This window comes from Corythoichthys intestinalis, chromosome 6, assembly GCF_030265065.1.
Source record: "Corythoichthys intestinalis isolate RoL2023-P3 chromosome 6, ASM3026506v1, whole genome shotgun sequence".
In the NCBI taxonomy this organism is placed as follows: Eukaryota; Metazoa; Chordata; class Actinopteri; order Syngnathiformes; family Syngnathidae; genus Corythoichthys; species Corythoichthys intestinalis.
In genome coordinates, this window is record NC_080400.1 from 30,611,005 (window position 1) to 30,632,112 (window position 21,108).

Consider the following 21,108-nt stretch of genomic DNA (forward strand, 5'->3'; position numbering starts at 1 on the left):
AAAAGAAAATAACCGGCAGTGGTGTAAATCCACAGCAAGAAAAAAAAAAGTCAAGGATACACATGGAAATTGTTCAACTTTAACTCACCCTCTAACAGATCTGAAGCAGAGCCTAGACAATACTCCATCACCAACTGGAATAGAACAGCAAATACAATACACAAAAATGTTTAAACTGCATCATCAAATGCATCCATCACCAATAAGAACACTTAAAGGGATTGCCGGACAGACAGATTTGTAGTTCTTAAAAGATAAACATTATTATCAGTTAAAATATTTGATATTGAAACCCCTCTTGATGTTTTCGTTTTCATACAATTTGTAAAATTAGTTTAACTAGTAGGTCGCCACTGTTGTTGACGTCACATGGTTACGCTGCCGGGCTTTCAAAGTATGACTGTAACGACATAAACATGTCCTCTGTTCCATGACAGCACTGTCGATATGTCACAAAACTAGCAGCAAAGCCAAAATGACCAGGAAAGACAGGATGATGCGAGATGAGAGGAAACTGTTCAGCCGTAACGTCCTACAAGAGGCGAATTTGACGCCCAAAGTACTACCGTGCACTTTGTTTTTTTTTAACATGCATACAGACAGAACATACTAAAGATGCATGAAGAAAATAATTAAACACAGTAATATCAAATAAGGGTGGTTTAAATATGCTATGTGACTAATGTGGTCAACAGATCACCAATCTGCTTTAAAGCTAAAACAAGAAAACATTTTTTGATAAGTATGAGAGGGAAACACATGCAAAAAAATATTTTGAGGCAATGAAAAGGTAATAAATGACTCAGTAACACCACAAATAGTAAGTACACGATGCTTTTAACCGATGAGCGCCTGTGTTGGACGTCTCACCACGTAGAAGGAATTGCAGTAAACCGGTAGTATTCGAGTGATAGTGACAAGTTATCACCCCGAGCATCCATCGCGCGCTTGAAACATGGCGCCCTCCGTAGGTCAAACAATGTACTAAATATTACAGATTTTTAAATCAATGGCGATATTTTATGCGTTTCTAATAACATATTTTAGTAAAAGAGAACAATTGTGGCTTATTCGAGCCTACAAGTCTATTAAGTCCAAGGTTCCCTTTAATATCCTCTGTTTAGCTTCTTACCCAAGCTGTGTGCTCTCGCAAATAACATCCTTTGTACTCGATGCTATTAGGGTGTTTTATTCTCCGCAGGAATTTCACCTCTTTGATTATGTCTTGCCATTTCTGAGGAGTGTGTGTGAAAGGAAGAAAAGTCAGTCACTTAACATAAAATGCAACATAAAGATAGTGGTAACAACTCTTGGGAATACAACCTCATTGGACTGTTTTCCACTGTAAGACATCTTTTTAATGGCCACCACCTCGCTTGTTCGCACATCCTGTGCCTGAAAGACAAGACACCGGATACTGATGTTACTTTATTGCTTTAGACAACAAAAGTGGAAATCAATAAATAGTTGACATTTGCCAGAACAGTAACACAATTACTTATTGTTTTTTGTATTTTAACATGTCTGATACTGACTTTTTTCAATATATCACTTTGCAAGGGGGGGGGGGGGGTACTGTATTTGGTAACCAACAAGTCAAGCCTATTTTATTTGTAGTGCCCATAAAAGTACCCATTGTATTTTCACTCAATGACACAGCACTTCAGAATAAGACACCAATGACACAGCACTTCTGAATAAGTGGCAGATATACAGTTGTCATTAATAAAACCGTGTAAGTTTGCACCAAACATGTTCAACCACAATTACTGCCTAGATCACAAAATTTTCCCAGCATTTAAGTGCATGCTGCTATCAAAAGATAATTCTGACATCCACTAATCAGTCTTATCTGGCAACTGTGGGCCTGTGAAGCACTCATCGACAGGTATTTTTTCATGCCCTCTCTATACAAATGATAGCTGGCTAAAAGTCAAATCATCACCAAATATATCCATTTTATGACAAATAAACACCTTCACATAGCTGTCAGAAAAGAAAAATCAAAAGTAATGTTGCATTTCTCCAAAATGCAAAGGTAAAATAGTATTATTTCAAAAATACTGAAGAATTTCACTCTGCTGTCAAGTAAATCAACACCCCTGAAATTACTTCTGCCAAAATACAGTGATATGAAAATCATATGGTCAAAACTGGATTGAAATACTTTGAAGACTACATTGATGGTATACACTCACAAAATATACGGCGCCGAAGCTGCCATGTCCTATCTCGCGCAGGTCTGAGAACAGCTTCTCCGGGTCTTCCTTGAAGAAGAGCTCAGCAATTTCGGGATCCTTCAGGCTCCCCGTCCGACTGCTGTTGGGCATAGTGGGGAGGTGGGGTGGGGTGGGGGGCAATGCCGCTGCCGCCAAACTATCTGGGTCTGCGACAGCGACTAAAAAGCCCCCACCGACGGCTCATCTGCAGGACAGTTGTTTCATACGTGGTTACCAACTGAAAGGAAAAAAATAAATAAATTTTTGAGCAAATCATATTCATTACCGAACAACATTATGAGTAACAGAGTATAGCACCTCGTGCTCGTGGTGCATTGTCAAACGTAGCTCTAGCTACTGATGGCATTCCCGAGGCTCTGTGAGAAGAGGAGTTATTTACAGGTACATGCCAACTTGCGGTCAAGAGCAGACCCTTGGTGGCACTACAGAAGAACACTTTAAGGCTGACCAAGGGTAGTTAAGCATTTTAAAACAATGGATATCCAGTAGATTGACAGATATGGATTTTTCAGGACTGATACAGATTATTAGTAGTTAGAGGGGCCGATAACCAATTTTTGGAGCCAATATTTATTTTCAGTAATAGTGTATAAATTGGTGTAAAAAAACAATCATGTAAAAACTGAACTTCAGTGAAATGCCTAAAGCATGGTTATTATGAATCATGTAAAAACTGAACTTCAATGAAGTAAGAGTGTGACAATATCTCGATACAGCGATATATTGCGATATTTTGCAACCCGATGGGTTATCGATATGCTCCCGCCAAGAATCGATACTTTTATTTAACATATTGGCCATACAATGGAGTATGGATGCTGTAAACTGCTCAATGTTTGTTGAGCAATTCCTTGGCGGTCCACTAGGGGCGCTCGGGAATGGTGGTGAGGGTAAAGTGCGCACAAGTTGTCTAGAGAAGAAGAGAGGACGCTCCAAGTGGGTTGAAAAAAAAAAAAAGCTCCGTGAGAACGGTGGAGGAAAAAATGAGAAAAATATTGCTACAAATCACACATGGGGACACACTTTAGATTTTACACCAACAAGAAAGGAAGTAAGGTGAACAAGGACTTTGCTGTATGCAAGAATTGTCTAAGAAAAATAAGTTTCACTGGGAGCTGGTGACGTAGTGGACACTGGAGTTTGTGAGCTGCGCTTTCATCACTTGAGGTAAGAAAGTTTTGCAATGTAATTGACTTTTTAATTTAAATGTATTATTTTGATGCCATTTGGTGTTGAATGATATAAAATAAACCAGAACCCTAAACTGAATGAAAATGAATATCGAACAAGCCCACATGAATTTACCGATTTATTTGAGAACCAATTTCCATCTAGTATACTACACAAACTGTTATTACTGTCATTTTGATACAATAAGCTATAAAAATGGTTTGAATAGGTTACAAGATATATAAAGTGATGTGCATGATAATTAATGTAGCCTACATATTAAAAATAGGTAATTATTGATGTAGCCTACATATTAAAAATAGGTAATTATTGAATTTTTAATTTCTATACATTCAATTCATATTTTTTTTAATTCAATACTTCCAACACAAAAAAAAAACAGGGTTTTTTTCAGGAAACGCTATGAAGTAGCTAATATTTTTTGTTTTATTTTGTTGTTTTTAAGGTGAGGAAGACTGTGACTGAGCAAGTCTGACATCTTAAATGCTGAAGCAGATAGCGGAAGTGCTCAAACCAAGCAACAAAGTTCATATACGAAGAAAAGACCCACCAATTTTATCATTGCCCCACTCCAAGCTCAACTGCTGACACCTACGGCACTTTTTATTTATTTATTTTTTTAAAGATTTAAAACTTTAAAGAAATTAAGGGTGCCATTCATCATGATCTCTCCAAGCGATATCAGTGGTCGTGGTTGGTTTCCTCTATATGTGCAGGGGCACAATTTGCAGTAGATTTATATTTTACAGCAATGTTGCACAGAAAAGGTGTCACTGTTTAATAAATGACTTAAACATTATTTTTTCTATTTTCAAATATCTTTTTTTTTTTTTTCTCGTTTCAACAGTTGTATCGTAGAATGTCATGTATCCAATTTCTGACCAATATATCGATAATCGCTGTATCGTGATATAATCGTTATCGTGAGCCTTGTATCGCGAATCGTATCGTATCGTGAGGTGCCCTGAGGTTCCCACTCCTACAATGAAGTGCCTAAAGCATGTTTATTGAATCACACAAATAGAATAGATCCAGAAGTGCCTAAATTTCCTAGACTCAGAAACATCTCTTATAAAGTTGAATAAAAGGTTAAATAAAGGTTAAATAAATAACTCTGGAAAAAGATGATGCCTCAGTGCCAAGTCAAAGAAGAATCCTAGTCATAGCCCCGAGGCCGAAACACATCCTCGAGAGCACCTTGCCGTAGGACCTGCCCTTCAGATACTACAACTTAACGTTGAAGGCCTATCTGCAGCCAAGCGAAGCCTTATCAAAGTCCTTGCCTCCAAACACTTGATTAATGTAATCTGTCTCCAAGAGACTGATATTGGCACAGAGGAAGCAGGCCACTACACCATTGTCCCACATGCCAAACATTGACGAGCCACCAATGTAAGCTCTGACATAGTTCAAGCAAACTACTTGACATCAACACACTTCTCAGACACCATAACCATAGGTAGCTTCCATACTGTCAATCTGTACAAGCCGCATAGTGCCAACTGGGATCTGAAAGTATTACCCACCATGCCTAATCCTGCCATCTATGTGGGGGGAATTTAACAGCCATCGCCCTGGCAGGGGATACCCAGCAGTGGACAGTGATGAGGAGGCACCTTCAGACTGGGCATCCAGATTTGACCTTGCTCTGATACATGACTAAAAACAAAGAGGAACTTTACACTGCCAGGTGGAAGAAGGGCTATTCTCCTGACTTGTGCGGGGTTAGCTCTTTGAATGGGATGCCATATCCAACACAAATCCTCATTTTTGACGATTTTCATCACAGTCAACACCGGCCCCTGCTTGTACACATTGGCCTACAACTCTCAGTCACAGCCCAAAGAGGATGCACTGTAAGCTTCCGCAAAGCCAACTGGAAGTAGTTCAGTGAAACCCTGGACCGGAGTGTAGTCACCATTCCACTCAACACCATCACTGTAGATGACGCATACAACCGATTCTGCAGTGCAATCTTCAAGGCTACCCACACTGGAATTCCACGGAGCTACAGACCTCTCTGTGTCCCATGCCTGTACTAAGAAAGCGCTGCCCTCCTACAATCCTATCAAACATCAGGCGACCCAGAGATAGCAGACCATCTCCTTGAAACGCCAAGTACAGCCCGGAGAAAGAAATGGGAGGATACAGTTTCTGACCTGAGCTTCACCCACTCAAGCAGGAATTGCTGGAGCATCATCTGTCGTCTAAGAGCTGCACAGCAGCCCCCTAGCCAAAGCCGAGCATCTGTCACACCCAACCAAGTTGCATCCCACCTACTTACAATCCCCAAAGCCCTCCAAGACAAGGACACGAGAAGAGCATTTACAACAATTAATCGACAACTAATCGATTAGCAAATCAATCGACAACTATTTTGATAACCAAATAATTGTTTAGGACCTTCTTCACCTTAAACTTTGAACTGAAATGATAACATATACACTCACCGGCCACTTTATTAGGTACACCTGTCCAACTGCTCGTTAACACTTAATTTCTAATCAGCCAATCACATGGCGGCAACTCAGTGCATTTAGGCATGTAGACATGGTTTAAGACAATCTCCTGCAGTTCAAACCGAGCATAAGTATGGGGAAGAAAGGTGATTTGATTGACTTTGAACCTGGCATGGTTGTTGGTGCCAGAAGTGCTGCTCTGAGTATTTCAGAAACTGCTGATCTACTGGGATTTTCACGCACAACCATCTCTAGAGTTTACAGAGAATGGTCCGAAAAAGAAAAAATATCCAGTGAGCGGCAGTTCTGTGGGCGGAAATGCCTTGTCGATGCCAGAGGTCAGAGGAGATTGGCCAGACTGGTTCGAGCTGATAGAAAGGCAACAGTGACTCAAATAACCACCCGTTACAACCAAGGTAGGCAGAAGAGCATCTCTGAACGCACAGTACGTCGAACTTTGAGGCAGATGGGCTACAGCAGAAGACCACGCCGGGTGCCACTCCTTTCAGCTAAGAACAGGAAACTAAGGCTACAATTTGCACAAGCTCATCGAAATTGGACAATAGAAGATTGGAAAAACGTTGCCTGGTCTGATGAGTCTCGATTTCTGCTGCGACATTCGGATGGTAGGGTCAGAATTTGGCGTCAACAACATGAAAGCATGGATCAATCCTGCCTTGTATCAACGGTTCAGGCTGGTGGTGGTGGTGTAATGGTGTGGGGAATATTTTCTTGGCACTCTTTGGGCCCCTTGGTACCAAATGAGCATCGTTGGAACGCCACAGCCTACCTGAGTATTGTTGCTGACCATGTCCATCCCTTTATGACCACAATGTACCCAACTTCTGATGGCTACTTTCAGCAGGATAATGCGCCATGTCATAAAGCTGGAATCATCTCTGACTGGTTTCTTGAACATGACAATGAGTTCACTGTACTCAAATGGCCTCCACAGTCACCAGATCTCAATCCAATAGAGCATCCTTGGGATGTGGTGGAACGGGAGATTCGCATCATGGATGCAGCCGACAATTCTGCACCGTGTGATGCCATCATGTCAATATGGACCAAACTCTCTGAGGAATGCTTCCAGCCACTTTTTGAATCTATGCCACGGAGAATTGAGGCAGTTCTGAAGGCAAAAGGGGGTCCAACCCGTTACTGGCATGGTGTACCTAATAAAGTGGCCGGTGAGAGTATACAACTTCTCAGTTGTAAATATCACATTTCTTCATTATATTTTGTGAAGTCACAGTAGGACATGAACAAAAATCTGCTTTTACTTTGGAAAACAATTCACATTTTTGCCAATTTTCAGACATCTTAAGAGTGTAAACTACAGTGTGTCACAAAAGTGAGTACACCCCTCGCATTTCTACAGATATTTATATCTTTTCATGGGACAACACTGACAAAATGACACTTTGACACAACGAAAAGCAGTCTGTGTGCAGCTTATACAGTCCCTGACAAAAGTCTTGTCACTTATCCATTTTGTAGAAAAAATTGCTAATAACTTGAATTTTAATTATTCAATTATGAAAGCTATGTACAAAAATATATTTGTTTCACTGAAAAAAGATTTATCATTTAATGAAGACAAAGGTCAAATTTTAGCAAGACAAAAACTTGTCACCTTCAGAAAGTAGTGTGAAAATTGAACAAAAATGTACTTCAAATACAAAAATATGTTACATAATTAAGTAGTAGTGCTGTGAGATCCAAATGTAATATTTTGTACAACTTCCATGGGCTTGAAGGACTGCATCCATGCAGTTCGGCAAGGATTCATACAATTTATTGATGAAGTCATCAGGAACATCAAAGAAAGCAATCTTGCATGCCTCCCAGAGTTCAGCGCAGCACACCCCCATACTGGATGTAACCCCAGACCATGATTTTGCCACCACCAAACTTCACTGTTTTCTGAGTGAATCTCTGATCCATGCGGGCTCCAGTAGGTCTCCTGCAATATTCGCTGCGACTGTGGTGTAATTCAAAGGAAGATTCATCTGAAAAATCCACCTTTTGCCACTTTTCCAGCGTCCACTCTATTGACAGGCTGTGGGGCTATGCAAATGCCACACGTTTTTTTAATTGTCTTTTGTTTAATGCTGGTTTCTGGGCACCGATTCGACCATAGAGACCATTTCTCGACAGAACTCGACAACTGTTCTGGTTGACATGGGGACTTCAGGTGGCCAGGTTTCGTGGAGCTCTGCAGCAGTGGAAAAAGGGATGGCTTTGAATTTTCCAGCAAACAACCGCTCCTCCCGAGCAGTTGTCTTGCGGGGTCTGCCTGACCTGGGCTTGTCAAAATCGTCTCCACTCTGTTCATATTTTTTTTTTAATCCTCTGTACCTGACGCTGAGAAACATTGAAGGTGACTGCCACATCAGAGGGCAGGTTGCAGTTGATGGGGCAGTCTAGTGCACTGGGGTTGTTTTTATACACACCTGAGAGTTACTTGATCCATTATTGGTAACAGGTGAAGCTCTAATCTGGGATTGTGCGCATCATTTGACAAGGCGACAAGATTTATGTCCTTGCAAAAATTGACTCAATGGGTTTTACCAAGCTGTAAACATCAGAACACTTTTCAACAGTTTTGTTTGGCACCAAAATGTTATACCAAAACCTGTTGGGATTAAAATTATCAATTTCTTGTAAGAAAACATTGATTACAAATATATTAGAGGGAGACTTCAGGTCCATGTGTATGCAAGCGACAAGACTTGTCAGGTACCGTACAATAGATTTAATTTATTTTCCACTAAAAATAACTCAAAATATATCCATTAATATCTAAACCCGTGCCTAAATATCTAAAGCCTCAGAATAGGTTTCCCCCTGGGGTGACAGCCATGCACACCTATTTGATGTAGAGTGCGGCGTATGGTCTGAGCATTAACAGGCTGACCCCCCACCTCTTCAATCTCTGCAGCAATGCTGACAGCACTCCTGTAACGAGTCACATGACATTTTGGAGGGAAAATAACAAGCAGTACTCCATTTGGATATTTAGGGATGTACGTAATTTCTCAGGTGTGTACTCACTTTTGTTGCCAGGGGTTTGGATATTAATGGCTATATTTTGAGTTATTTTGAGGGGAAAATAAATTAACTCATTATATAAGCTGCACACAGACCACTTTTTGTTATGTCATTTTGTCAGTGTTGTCCCATGAAAAGCTATACTTAAATATCTACAGAAATGTGAGGGGGATGTACTCAATTTTGTGATACACTGTAGCTTTTTAAAAAGCCTGAAAAAATTAATAGATTAATACATTAGTTGCCAACGAATTTGTTATTTTAGTTTTGACAGCAGGTATGAGCGGTACCATTTGGGTCTTTGTTTTTGTTTCATGTGAGGGTGTGCCCATTACTAAAACAAGAGAGGGAGTTCCCTGCTACACTCACGTTAGGATGCTGAATCAATAACATTACAAAGCACTGAGAGTGAGATTGTCCTCTGTGATGTCAGATCCAGTGTGCCTCTGTCAGATGTGAGTAAATGAAGCCAATTGCATTGTTTGCATTCTTTGTTGATGAGCTGTTACTACTTAGCACGGAGTGTTAAACTATTTAACGAATATGCTAATCAGTAGAGGTGTGCAAAATTTCCGATTCTTAGATTATTCGCGATTCGGCCGTGGAAGATTCGAGAACGATTCACAAACATCCAAATTCCGATTATTGAAATATGCCAAGTAAAGCGGAAGTACAACACACTCAGCGCGCCGCGCGGGCTTCGGGACAGAACGGAGCGGGAGTAGCTAAACATTATGCTTCTCATTAACCGGCCCCTCGGGTAATGCCAACGCTCAACTCACGGCTCTAACTCAACTCATGCCACGAGATAAAAAAACACAACAACATACCTGACTGCTGCCGAAAAGCTGCTACAAGTACAGCTAAGCTACATAATGTTACGGTAGATATCATTTATATAGGACTAGATGGATTGTAGACTCGGTAGCGGTAGCAGCACATCTGCAAAAAGCTAGATGCGGGCGTTAGTAAACGGCCGCCATCTTAAAGCAGTAAACTTCCCTGCAATGCTGTTGTAGCGAACCTTCCAAGCAAACCTAATTAACTTTTTATCTAAAATACTCCTAAATCGGTAAAATATTGACTTGAATCTATCTTTAAAATAGTTTTAAAACTTTCACATGTCAAAAGTAGACAAAAGGGAAATTATGGAATAACGGGAGCAATTTTAACAACTTTAACGGTTGATTCACAACATTAAATTAATTGAATGTAGTTTAAAGCTGCTGATACAGAATGGGGACTGGAGTTTTTTTATTTAATGTTATTTTTGTATATTTGTTTACTGCTATATGTTAACTTGATACTGAAATAGTAGTTTGGTTTAGCCTGAGAGTATTTTTTAACAATTTTGGAACTAATGTACAAAACTTTATTAAAAAAAAAAAAAAAAAAAGGAGGGGGGTGCATCAATAATCGTTTTATAATCCAATCGGAGCCTCTGAATCGTAATCGTAATCGAATCGTTAGGTGCCCAAAGATTCCCAGCTCTACTCATCAGTGTCTTAAGTGTCCATTTGTATTGTGTTTTGGAAAAGCATATAAGCACTTGAGTTACTGTTTAATAGTAAAGTTATCACATTTCTCTCAAAGTTACAAAGACCCCGTCCAGTTCTTGGTTCCATTACAGAAGAACATTTAAGAAGATGTTAGGGCCAACACTGACAGTCCCCTCCCCGAGTTACTATGCTACTTTTATGAGGACTGCCTGCTGCAAGCTAAAGAGTCAAGATTAAGTGTATTTTATTTAAAAGAACTAGTATAAATGACCACGTCAAATATGTTTGTTGAAAAATCTAAATATTCAAATCACAAATTTCTAAGAACTCTAACACTGAGAAAATATTTGACCACAAAAAAATTACACTGCCTTAAAGGGCAGCCCTTCTGTGACTGACATCATTCAGGCCACGCATGTACAGAGATAACAGGCTGATAACACTCAAAACAGGTCAAAAGTAGCTAAAAAATCGGCACACACTTCCTGGAGCCATTAAAGCTTCTTTATCCAATAGACACGCATATTACAGTAGGTAGCCAATGTGTGAAGAGTAGGTGGGACAATCTGAAATACTCGCGTTTAGGTCGCTAAGGCATTTAAAAATGTCTGACAATGGCTATTAAGCCTACTTCCAGTAAATATTGGCCTTTATTAACATTATCTCCACTATTACACTTTATATATTTTTTTTCAAATTGCTAAACATTCATTACGCTGAGATGCACATGATCAAAACCTTGTCTTGCGCTTTCAGTGCTTTTGTGGTTCCAGGCTGGCAATAGAACAAACCAGTGGGACTCTGACAATATGACAGTTTCACTCCAGTGCATATGAATAAGAACACCACCCCATATGAATGATGAGAACGCGAACCAGTGTGTTGATGAAGTTCATTTGGTTAAGAGAGATTTTCTTATTTAGATCAGTCAAATCTTTCTCTGTATATATCCCAAATGACATCAGGTGTGGCTTATATGTATTTTTTTTCCTTAGATTTAGTAAAATTTGGGTTTAGAGGCTTGTGGTAACTATATTAAAGATTTCAGGTATTTTTAGTATACCGTATATTGGTTTAATATTTTAATCAATTTCATTCTTGAAGATTTATGCTCGAGGCTATTCAGTCAAAATGCTCTATTAAAAAAAATAATCAAATCATCAGCGGTTGGACCACAATGTTCAACACGTCACAGTTGACTTAGTTTACATTTACTTTGTCTGTAGGTTTCCGTGTGTTCGTAAGTGAATTTGACACCATTGAAGTGTCCCAGTGATAAAAAGGAAAAAATGTGACAGCCTCAAAAGGGTTGCGGTTAAGCAAAACGCATATCTTTGACATGGATGTCAATTTTGACAATAGTACAATGTTCACCAGGAAGTTAGCATCATATAGACCACGAGCCACTGCTCATCAGAATTAAGGCGCAATAGGCATTTGTGTTTGTTACTATAAACCTCTGACATGAATAGTTGTTTTTTACAGTTTGTCAAAAAAAAATTATTTGAAATCCATTTATTCCCTCTTACTCAAACAGCTAAACATCTGTCACTCATCAAAGTTGAGGACTTAAATCATACCTACCTTCCCTTAGAGTATGCCTGGATGACTTTTCAGAGATATTTTGTCATTCAGTTGAGCGTCAAATACGCAACCACGACATTCACCTAGCACTCCATGTAGTGTTCAAATGCCACACAATGAATTAAACTCTTAAAAGAACAATACATAGAGGACCCGCTGTATTACATAATGCACTGCTGGTTTTATTTTTGTACTTTCTTGAAGAATGTTAGGAATGTTAAAGAGTTATTTTAAATTTAGCGTTCAAAAGGTGTGACAGTGGAGGTGATTCGAATTCCCTCATTTCCTATGGGGAAAATGCATATGAATGAAATCCAAACAAATCGAGACTGTCCAGTGTACGGAAATGGATTGAAATTCAGATTTCAGTTCAATAACAATATATTTTTGTTCTATTCCTGAGTATTGAATTAGATTTCTTCTTAAGCAAGCAAACCAAATTGACAAAACGAGATGTTAATGTGAATTGTGTCTGGTTCAGGGTTGGAGGACATACTGGGGTATCACAAGATAAGTCGGTTGTCATAGTGGCCTCTAAACAATACCATTCATGAGATTAGGACTCCCGTATCCTGAAAAGCTTCACCTTACACCAGCGCCGCCGCAAACGGCATTTGGAGAGACCGATGTAACCTCCTGACAAAAGTCCCTGAGGTGACAGCACACAGCCTCACTTGTTAGATGCCTAACTGAGACAAAGCATTCCAGTGAAGGGACTTCTCGTCAAACCTGTACGCTCCTGGAAAAACATGTACTCAGATATATCACGGGCTAGTGATTGTTTTTAATTATAAAAAACGGGGTTTTGACTTTTTTTAAATCTTTGCATGAAATCCGCTTTAACTCTGGAAAGGGCAAAAACGATCCATGTGAAAAATGTTTAATGTGGGCTTGTGGGGAAATGTGGGTTTCTTTTCCTTGTTTTTCCAAAATTACATAAAGCGGACACAGTGTCGACGAGGTCAACAAATTCTCCACTATCTCCAAACTTTCATGTAGTTGACATGGGCTATTTATGCTGTCTCCTGCTGCCGCCATACACAACATAGACTGTAAATGATCACAAAGAGATGCTTGCTTAGACCAATGCGAATCCGAAGTGGAGTCACAAGACTCTTCTCTCTCTGCCTGTATGGAGAACCGGCCACTTATTTCAAGCAGACTTTTTGTCTGCCAACTTTGAACAACTCACAATTTTTCACAAAAGAAGCAGGCAACAGCTCTGAATTAAATGTTTCTTTCTATTCTATTATATGGTTGCGCTAAATATAATTAAAATTAATAGTTATTCATCAATTTTCCTAGGCAATGAGATGATCAGAATGGCCAAAGTTGGAGGGATAAAGATCCACTTTGAGTCTTCGGCCGAAATGAACATGTCAAAACGCTTCTACTGAACAGCACTGAATTGATTGTTTCTTGACATTGCCGATAGAACAGGTCAAGAGGTGGAAGTTTGTTTGGCGATGTGTCTATGAGCCACCAAAATGCTCTGGGATTGGCTTTCTTAAAGTAGACACATACAACTAGTCACCACAAACGCCCACTATTGAGTGAGACATAAGAGATTTCCATTAGGCAGCAAGAACACAGTTGTCATATTACGTAAACCAATATTGCCTGCCATTATAAAGGATTGATCACTAAATAGACAGCTCCATCATTAAAAATATTTTTGATGAAAGCAGGCCGCAGGCATATTAAGATACCTGCAAACAGGTTTAAAGCTGAAAATAATGCACATGTCCCCTTTAAGGTTTCATTATCATATGGGTGACTGTGCTTCTATATGGCTATTGTCCTTCAATTCCAACTGTTACGGAATGAATGAGCTTTTTTGTCATACACTGGGATGGTATCCTCACCAGACACACGGGATTGTTGAAGAAGATGCCTCAAGTGAGAAACCTTTTCATTCTTTTTTAGTATTCGCAAAGCAGCACGCACTCGCACAAGAATGCAGCAGGACAAGACAACTGAGCTGGAGGGTTGGTATTCCCAATTTGTGCCTTTGCCATGCGGCATTACTCACCACTTCCTGTTCATACAGCTATTGGGCAATTAGCGGCATCACAGTCCAATCAAAATTTAGTATCTTGATATTAGGCCTAAATGGATGATAGGAATGAAAATAAACTGCTATTGGTGAGTTAGACTATCAAAGAGTGGCAAAGGACAGTTCGTTATGACGGATTACGCATCATCATCCTGTACAGAATGTATATATACAATGGTGATAGTGGAATTGAATCCCGGGTAAAACTTCTGACTATGGATAATGTTAATCAACTAGTAGGGTATGACAGTGTTAAAATAAGATTTTATAAACATTTTAGATCATGTTACGACATCACTGTAGTTTGACGAATAACAATCAAATCAAATTATTATGTACCCAAGAAAGCAAGCACACATTCACCAACCCTCACAATAAAGTACAAATGTCAATTCCAGGAATATGATTATTTGCCAATCCTTTCAACCAATAGTTAATTGAATAAACTACAAAGACATAATATACTATGTTTGAACTGGTAACTATTTTGCCCCAAAATATCATCTCAGAATCTTATATTTTGATGTCTGTAACACCTTTCCAAAACGGCGTAGGCAACAAAACACCACAGGTGAACAGATCATTTGAAAAAAATAACACCTCATCTTTGAGTAAAACAGGAGTATTCCTGTACAAAAACCACATTTCTCAATCTATAATCATGAGGATTTTTGGGACTTAATCATTTATGATCAAAATATCATTAAAATATCTTAAGATCAGGGTAAATCTCTTTAGTTAGGCTGCTAGGTTGAAAACCAACTACTAATACCCGTGATCTTCAAAGGCACTGTTACATTAAAATATTTACAATCACTGTGAACAGTTTTTCACTACATGGATCATTATGAAGCGTAAACTACGACAAGGGAGAACTATAATCTTTGGCAACTAAATTGTACATCCAGCTAGAATGGGGGAAACTTATTTTACAACAAATCTTCAGAAATATGTGGCCTCAGTTTCCAAATGCTTGTTAAGTGTTGTTTTATTTTTATTTTGAAGGGCATTCGATTGAATGTGGGTTTGAAGGGATTTAAAAATCGTTGTATTCCGGTTTTATTAAAATTGAGGCTTGTTTGTTTCTTACACTTATCTCTTTGAACTTACAGTGTGAGCAAACTCATTACAACCCACATATGTCGCAGTTATATCTGCGATACTGCTAACACACCACCTTGACCAGCAATTATCGCAAACTAAACGAGATTACCTGTGGTTACGAAGTAAACCCTCGCCGGGTGAGGGTTTACTTAGTAGCTTTAGAGATTATTATATCAGTGTCACTTTTCTACGCAAGGCTCTCGAGGAAATACCTCACTTCTGTTGTGTTACAAAGTGTATGAAATGGTGTGGTTTTAACCATAGCCTCGACCAACCCAGCGTTGGCTGTTATGTTAGCAGCGAACTTGACGTTAGCGAGATTAAGTTGTGTGTCATATGATAAAACAAGACCAATGGTGCGCCTAATCTCTGAAATCGGTTGTACATTTGGGCGTTTGTTACTCCAGGTGAACAAAATTCACTTTGAGTCCGTTTAGCAAAAATAAGGGACATTTGGTGGCTAAGCTACGGGGATGTTTGCTATGTAGCTTAGCTACGCTAGCTCCGAACTCACCCTCCCATGACAGGCCAGCTCTCAAGCGGTGGAGAAATGTCGTGAAATTCAAAACACTTTCCCGAAAAAAACTATGTGTTGCGTACCTTCTCATCCCCTGGCCCCGTAGCTGAATTAGCGTTTCGGAATCTTGTCGTTTCCTTAACTGTCACTCGGCTGCCCTTTGAAGACGACTGTATTCATTTAGGTTGTAAAAAAATAAAAAGAGATAGAAAAGAGCATCCACACCCTAAGCAGTCGACTGGGGTTGCCAGAATTGTCGAATCTCACTCCCAGGCAAAGCAGGTCCAAAGATGGCTGCCGAGCTGACTCCGTCGCCTCCCTTGTCGTCAAAAGTAGAAAAAAAACAAGCCGAGGACAAAGACGTCAGGAAAGTTCAAACGGTCACAAAAAGTGACTTTAAAACAAGCTACGATAGTGTCCGCAGTGCACGTCAGAAAAGGGCCGAGGACGTCACCATGCTTAACTTCGACTAGATGTTCAAACTCAGGGCCGTGTGTCCGCCTTGCCTCGACGTACTGGAACAGTTCAGTTCCGCCCTGCCTGCCTGTTGCATTCAACTGTATCTGACCCACACACGAGGAGGTGGAGACATTCCAGGCCATAAAAAACTTTTTGAGCAATTTCTACTTTTATTTTAATCACCACTCATTTTAACCCTTCTTAATTACAAAAAAGTGTCCAGTGGACCTGGCGTCCACTAGGAGTGTGACAAAATATCAAAATAGAAAAGGTTATCGATATGCTCCTGCCAAGAATCCACATATCGTTGGGGCGCTTACAGGTCACTTTTTGTTCATTTGAGGGCATTTACAGCTCGCTTTCTATTCATTTGGGGAGATTCTTGGGTCACTTCCTGTTCTGTAACCCAAAGTAAACTGGAGGTGACCCATAAATGCCCCGAAATCAAAGGGAAGTGACCCATAAATGCCCCAAAATCAATACGAATTGACCAAAAATCACCATCCTGAAATCCATCCAAATCAATCATTGGTTGCCATTGACCACCACAGATGTCCAATGGCGTACCTCAAGCAACACGTCACTTCCGCTCATTAATATTCACGACATTAGCTACTGTTGCTAAGTAGGGACAAGACACCGTTCGTCCCTAATAGGAAATGAATGGAAATTGTGTACGAAGAAGATGTTTACATAGCTAAACCTACCAATTCTCTCCGAAAATGATGTGCCTTGTGCCAAATTCACTGGCAAAGATGTGGAAGAACATAAAAATGTTCAGTTAAAGAAGATGGCTTGAGTGTCGAAGGCTGAAAAGATGGAAAAAAAAACGAGCCGACCTAAGCATAGTCTTAGCTTTTTTATCTACGCGACTGACAATGACATTCTCCTGTTTCAACAAGCTATCCTTTACCATCAGCCCTGTCTTTCATATATACAGTATCCTCTGGTTGTCCTACGTCTCTGACCGTTCTTGGGGGTAATTTAGTTAGCTTTGTGTAGCGATCAAATGCTACTCAGTGACAGCCAACTAACACTTTTAATTTTTTCATTGATAACAGATCTTAATTCTATAATTTATTTACACTTCCCCCTTACTAAAGTTGTTTTTTTTTTATAGATATATATAACAGAAACGGTAACAGTGGCAGTCAGATACCATTGTAATTCTTTTCAGGTCATTCATTGTCAGACAGAAGCAGTACGGCACAAGGTTACGCTAAAAAAATAAGTTAAAAATATAAAAATGGCTTACCTCTTTGTCCTCTGAAAGACCATGCCAACCAACAAAATGTTTACTTCATATGAAATGTGAATGGATTCACCGAGCTGGTGTTAAAGTCTGCGCAAGTTCATTCGGTCTTCACATTTTTTCCTCCCGAGTTTTCCAGAAACGTATGAAGAAAACATCCTTCATGTGTCGTAATGTCTAGAGTCGTTTCTACAAGTTCCAAAAAAGCAATGTGTGATCGGCATGTTCATTTTTGAAAGATTACCGATGAAAAGTAGCACAAATTACGTTGTTTCTATGCGAGGGCACGACGTCACGGTCTAAAAATAGCATGCGTGCGGTACGCCACTCGTTTGAGGTGGGAGGGATCCCAGCTCAAACGGATTGGACATCTAGTGTGTAAACTCATTCCAATTCACAGCAGCAGGATGAAAATAGCGTATTTATCTGTTTATTAGTTGTTTTGTGGAATATTCTAAAATTATTTCCTGACCAATGTATCAATAATAGTCGTATCGCCCTTACATGAAATCGTTATCGTGAGCTTTGTATCGCAAATCGTATCGTATGGTGAGGTACCAAGAGGTTCCCACCCCTAGCATCCACTCCTCTTATGTGGACTGGACAGCACATTTAACACATGATCCATTTACCCTTTGTTAAAATACTTTGGACCATCCACCCATCTTGAAGTAAAGTAAAATAAAATATCTTGTTCATAACAATGTGTGCATTTCCATTAATTTCTGAGAAATATGGAGAGAAAACCAATGAAGGAATACCAAATCTTTTGTGTAGTACTGTGAAATTATAAAGTAAGAAAATGTTAATATAAAACAAATTAATAAAATTAAAGCATAAAAACTGACATACACTCTGGTTAATGGCCCTGTATAACTCTAAAGTTGTTTTTTTTTTAAATTTCATAATCTTTAACTGATTGCCTGCCATTGACAATAACAGACATCCTATTACCGTAATTTGAACTGGGATAATTGAAATTCATACTATTTAACTCATATCCTGCCACTAACAACGATTGATGTCCAGTTTATTTAAATTGGGAAGTGCGACTGTGAATGCTCATATTTCAATGTCATTAACAGCGCTAGACGTCCAATCCATTTAGACTGGGAGGGTTGGCCAAGCTCATTCTTTTTTATTGATTTATTGATGTATTTTTAATTTTTTTTTTTTTTAGTAATTTAGCACTATACCTCAGTGGCACCAAATGAATTAAATGAGTGCCCTTTTAAGGGTTTATTGTACATACAACGTTAAACATGTGCGGGTGCAAAAGCATATGTTGAATAGAAGAGAAAGCCATATTTGTCAATATACTGAGTACAGTGAGATTTAAACCTTCACCACAAAGTGCACCACATAAAACAAAGGTACAATAACACTGATATAAAAACACATATTACAGGGTACACAGATTGGGAATAAAATGAATAAGTGACTAGCAACAAGTAGTGAGGTAGTTGTAGTATAACTGTGATTATGACAATTTACAGTACACAGACTAGGAGGCTGATGGCTGACTCGATATGATGCAAAATCTATCATTGCTCGCTCGGAATAGTGGCACAAATATAATGCCATATTATAGCTGCTCTGCCATTGGCTATTGCCTAGCATTCCTGGCATCCAATTGGTTAAGTGGCACCGGGTATGTTGTCCCGGGCTTCAGGACCATAGGGACCCCTGAATAACCATTAATTTATTTTACTTTACATTCACATATTTCTTTTATATTTAAACCATTGTCTGATTAAATATTATGTTCTACTCGATATATACTTAAAAACTTTATCATATTTAATATTTCAAATATATATTTTTTCCTTTTTTTGCACAACCACCCACCCCCTGACTTAGCAGAGAATAATTTGACCCGGCTCTGGCGCACTCAAGGCTACACTACGTACGTGTCCTGAAGCGGGAAATTAAAATCCGACATTGTTATAAACTCTAAACATGGTGAATCGTCATAAATCGGGCATGCAGAAAAGAAAAGAAAAAAGAAAAAGAGATGAAGAACATAGAGGTGAACGAGAAAAATTTGCGATCACCGTGACCAAAGCCCGATTCAAGTCTGTCGACGGCCGCTTGTGGCCTATTGAGATGCGGTATGACAAGACATGCTGCTTGCGTTGAGCCGAGAGAGAAGGTGATGGGAGATTAGGGATATATGTTAGTCTGTGGGGAGCAGGTGCACGAGGCTGAACAGACCCGCACACGCATTTCACTTTGCCAGTGACTGTAGCTGGAGGAGAGTGAGCCTTCAATAAAATGAAAATAATAATTAAAAAAAACTACCTACGCTGCACCATATCACAGGGCAGGCCAACAACCTAGCCATGCTCTCCATTGAGCGTGAGCTTGCCCAAAAACTGGATTTCAGTGATGTTATAAATGACTTTGCTGTCAAAAAATTGAGGGCTTGATAACCCCAGGGATGTGGAGGGGGCAGGCACAGGATGTTTAGGTATACTGTTTTTTTTGCTTAACAGGCAGGCATAGCACTCTCAGTTGTATTGTAGCCTACATGGTTGGAAATTGTTTATATTGTGTCACATCACATTACGGTCTGTTAAATTTAACTGTCAATCTGAAATGAAATATTTTGAAAATTTACACTGTCATTGCTTGCAAAGCGTTAAATGTACTGCGTATGTTGTAGTGACAAGCCAGTGGCAGGGGTGGGGTGGTGGGCCCTATAATGGTCTCTTGTCCCCAGGCCCCTGCAAGTCTGTTGTCCCTGACTGTATGTGCATGTGTGTATCCCAGCGTCTTCTTCATTCGTCCCTAGTGCTCTGACAGCTTTACATGAGTGTATTAACTTTTATTCTTTATTATTTTTACATTATGCACAACTCAGATTTTATGTTTATTGTGCAGTAATCTAATTGTAATATGTAGTTGTTATATGTTTTGATGCATTTTTATGCATTACAAAAGATTTATGTCTGAAGTTTGGGAGGCTTGGAACAGATTAGGGCATTTACATGGAAAATGCTTTGCTACTTATAGAATTTTCAAGTTAAAAAACTACTTACAGAACCAATTAATTTCGTAAGTAGAGGTACCACTGCAGTATAATGTATTGTTAATTTATTTTAGATCATTTTATCTAGAAGAAATAGATGATTCAATATTAAAAATAATAATGAAAAAGATACATGAGCAACATTCCATATTTTATTTGATCAATTCATTTATTTTACCGAGTAATTTGTTATTATGTATTTTATTAACATAGATTATGCAATGGAAAACAAGGACGAATTATTCTTGAAATAATCTAATTTACATATGTATTTGAACTTCAGCATAACTAAGGACAACCGATATAGGTAATGAATGGTCTGATTCTACTCAAATTTTATAATTGTTACTCGGTGTTTACGTAATTTTGAAGTGTTCCCCAACTGGGCTTTTAATTCGAAGCGACAACGTCATCCGGAAGTCAATGGAAGTTTTGACATGACGTACGTCACGAGTGCGAAACTAAACCGAAATGTCCTTTAAACGTCTCTTATTTTCTGTCAGGGTTGTCTCATGTGTCTTCCAACAAAAATATAATAATAAAGGATCGTTCGAAACCTTTTCCCAAAACAGAATGTGTGCGGGTGGAGCCTTATGAGGATTTGAGGCTTTACCTCCGATTATGTTGGAACAGAATAGGTTATTTCGTGCCTATGTGAGCCA

The 21,108-nt window shown here is 39.1% G+C and overlaps 1 protein-coding gene across 6 annotated transcripts in view; it reads right to left on the reverse strand.

The window, feature by feature from the left end:
* The window catches only part of taok1a (TAO kinase 1a), a 30,168-nt gene extending 13,913 nt beyond the window's left edge, over positions 1 to 16,255 (reverse strand). Inside the window, exons 1-6 of one of the 6 annotated variants that reach the window (XM_057838899.1) lie at positions 15,930 to 16,255; positions 2,538 to 2,596; positions 2,199 to 2,457; positions 1,324 to 1,395; positions 1,133 to 1,234; positions 89 to 134 (exon numbers count right to left, since the gene is read on the reverse strand). In XM_057838899.1, the coding sequence (XP_057694882.1) occupies positions 89 to 134; positions 1,133 to 1,234; positions 1,324 to 1,395; positions 2,199 to 2,330 (352 nt within the window). In that variant the 5' untranslated portion in view covers positions 2,331 to 2,457; positions 2,538 to 2,596; positions 15,930 to 16,255. Of the gene's footprint in view, positions 1 to 88; positions 135 to 1,132; positions 1,235 to 1,323; positions 1,396 to 2,198; positions 2,458 to 2,537; positions 2,597 to 15,701; positions 15,725 to 15,787 lie in introns of those variants that run through there. The other 5 variants (XM_057838898.1, XM_057838900.1, XM_057838901.1 and 2 more) reach the window with 5 other exon arrangements.
* Positions 16,256 to 21,108: the final 4,853 nt, after the last annotated feature.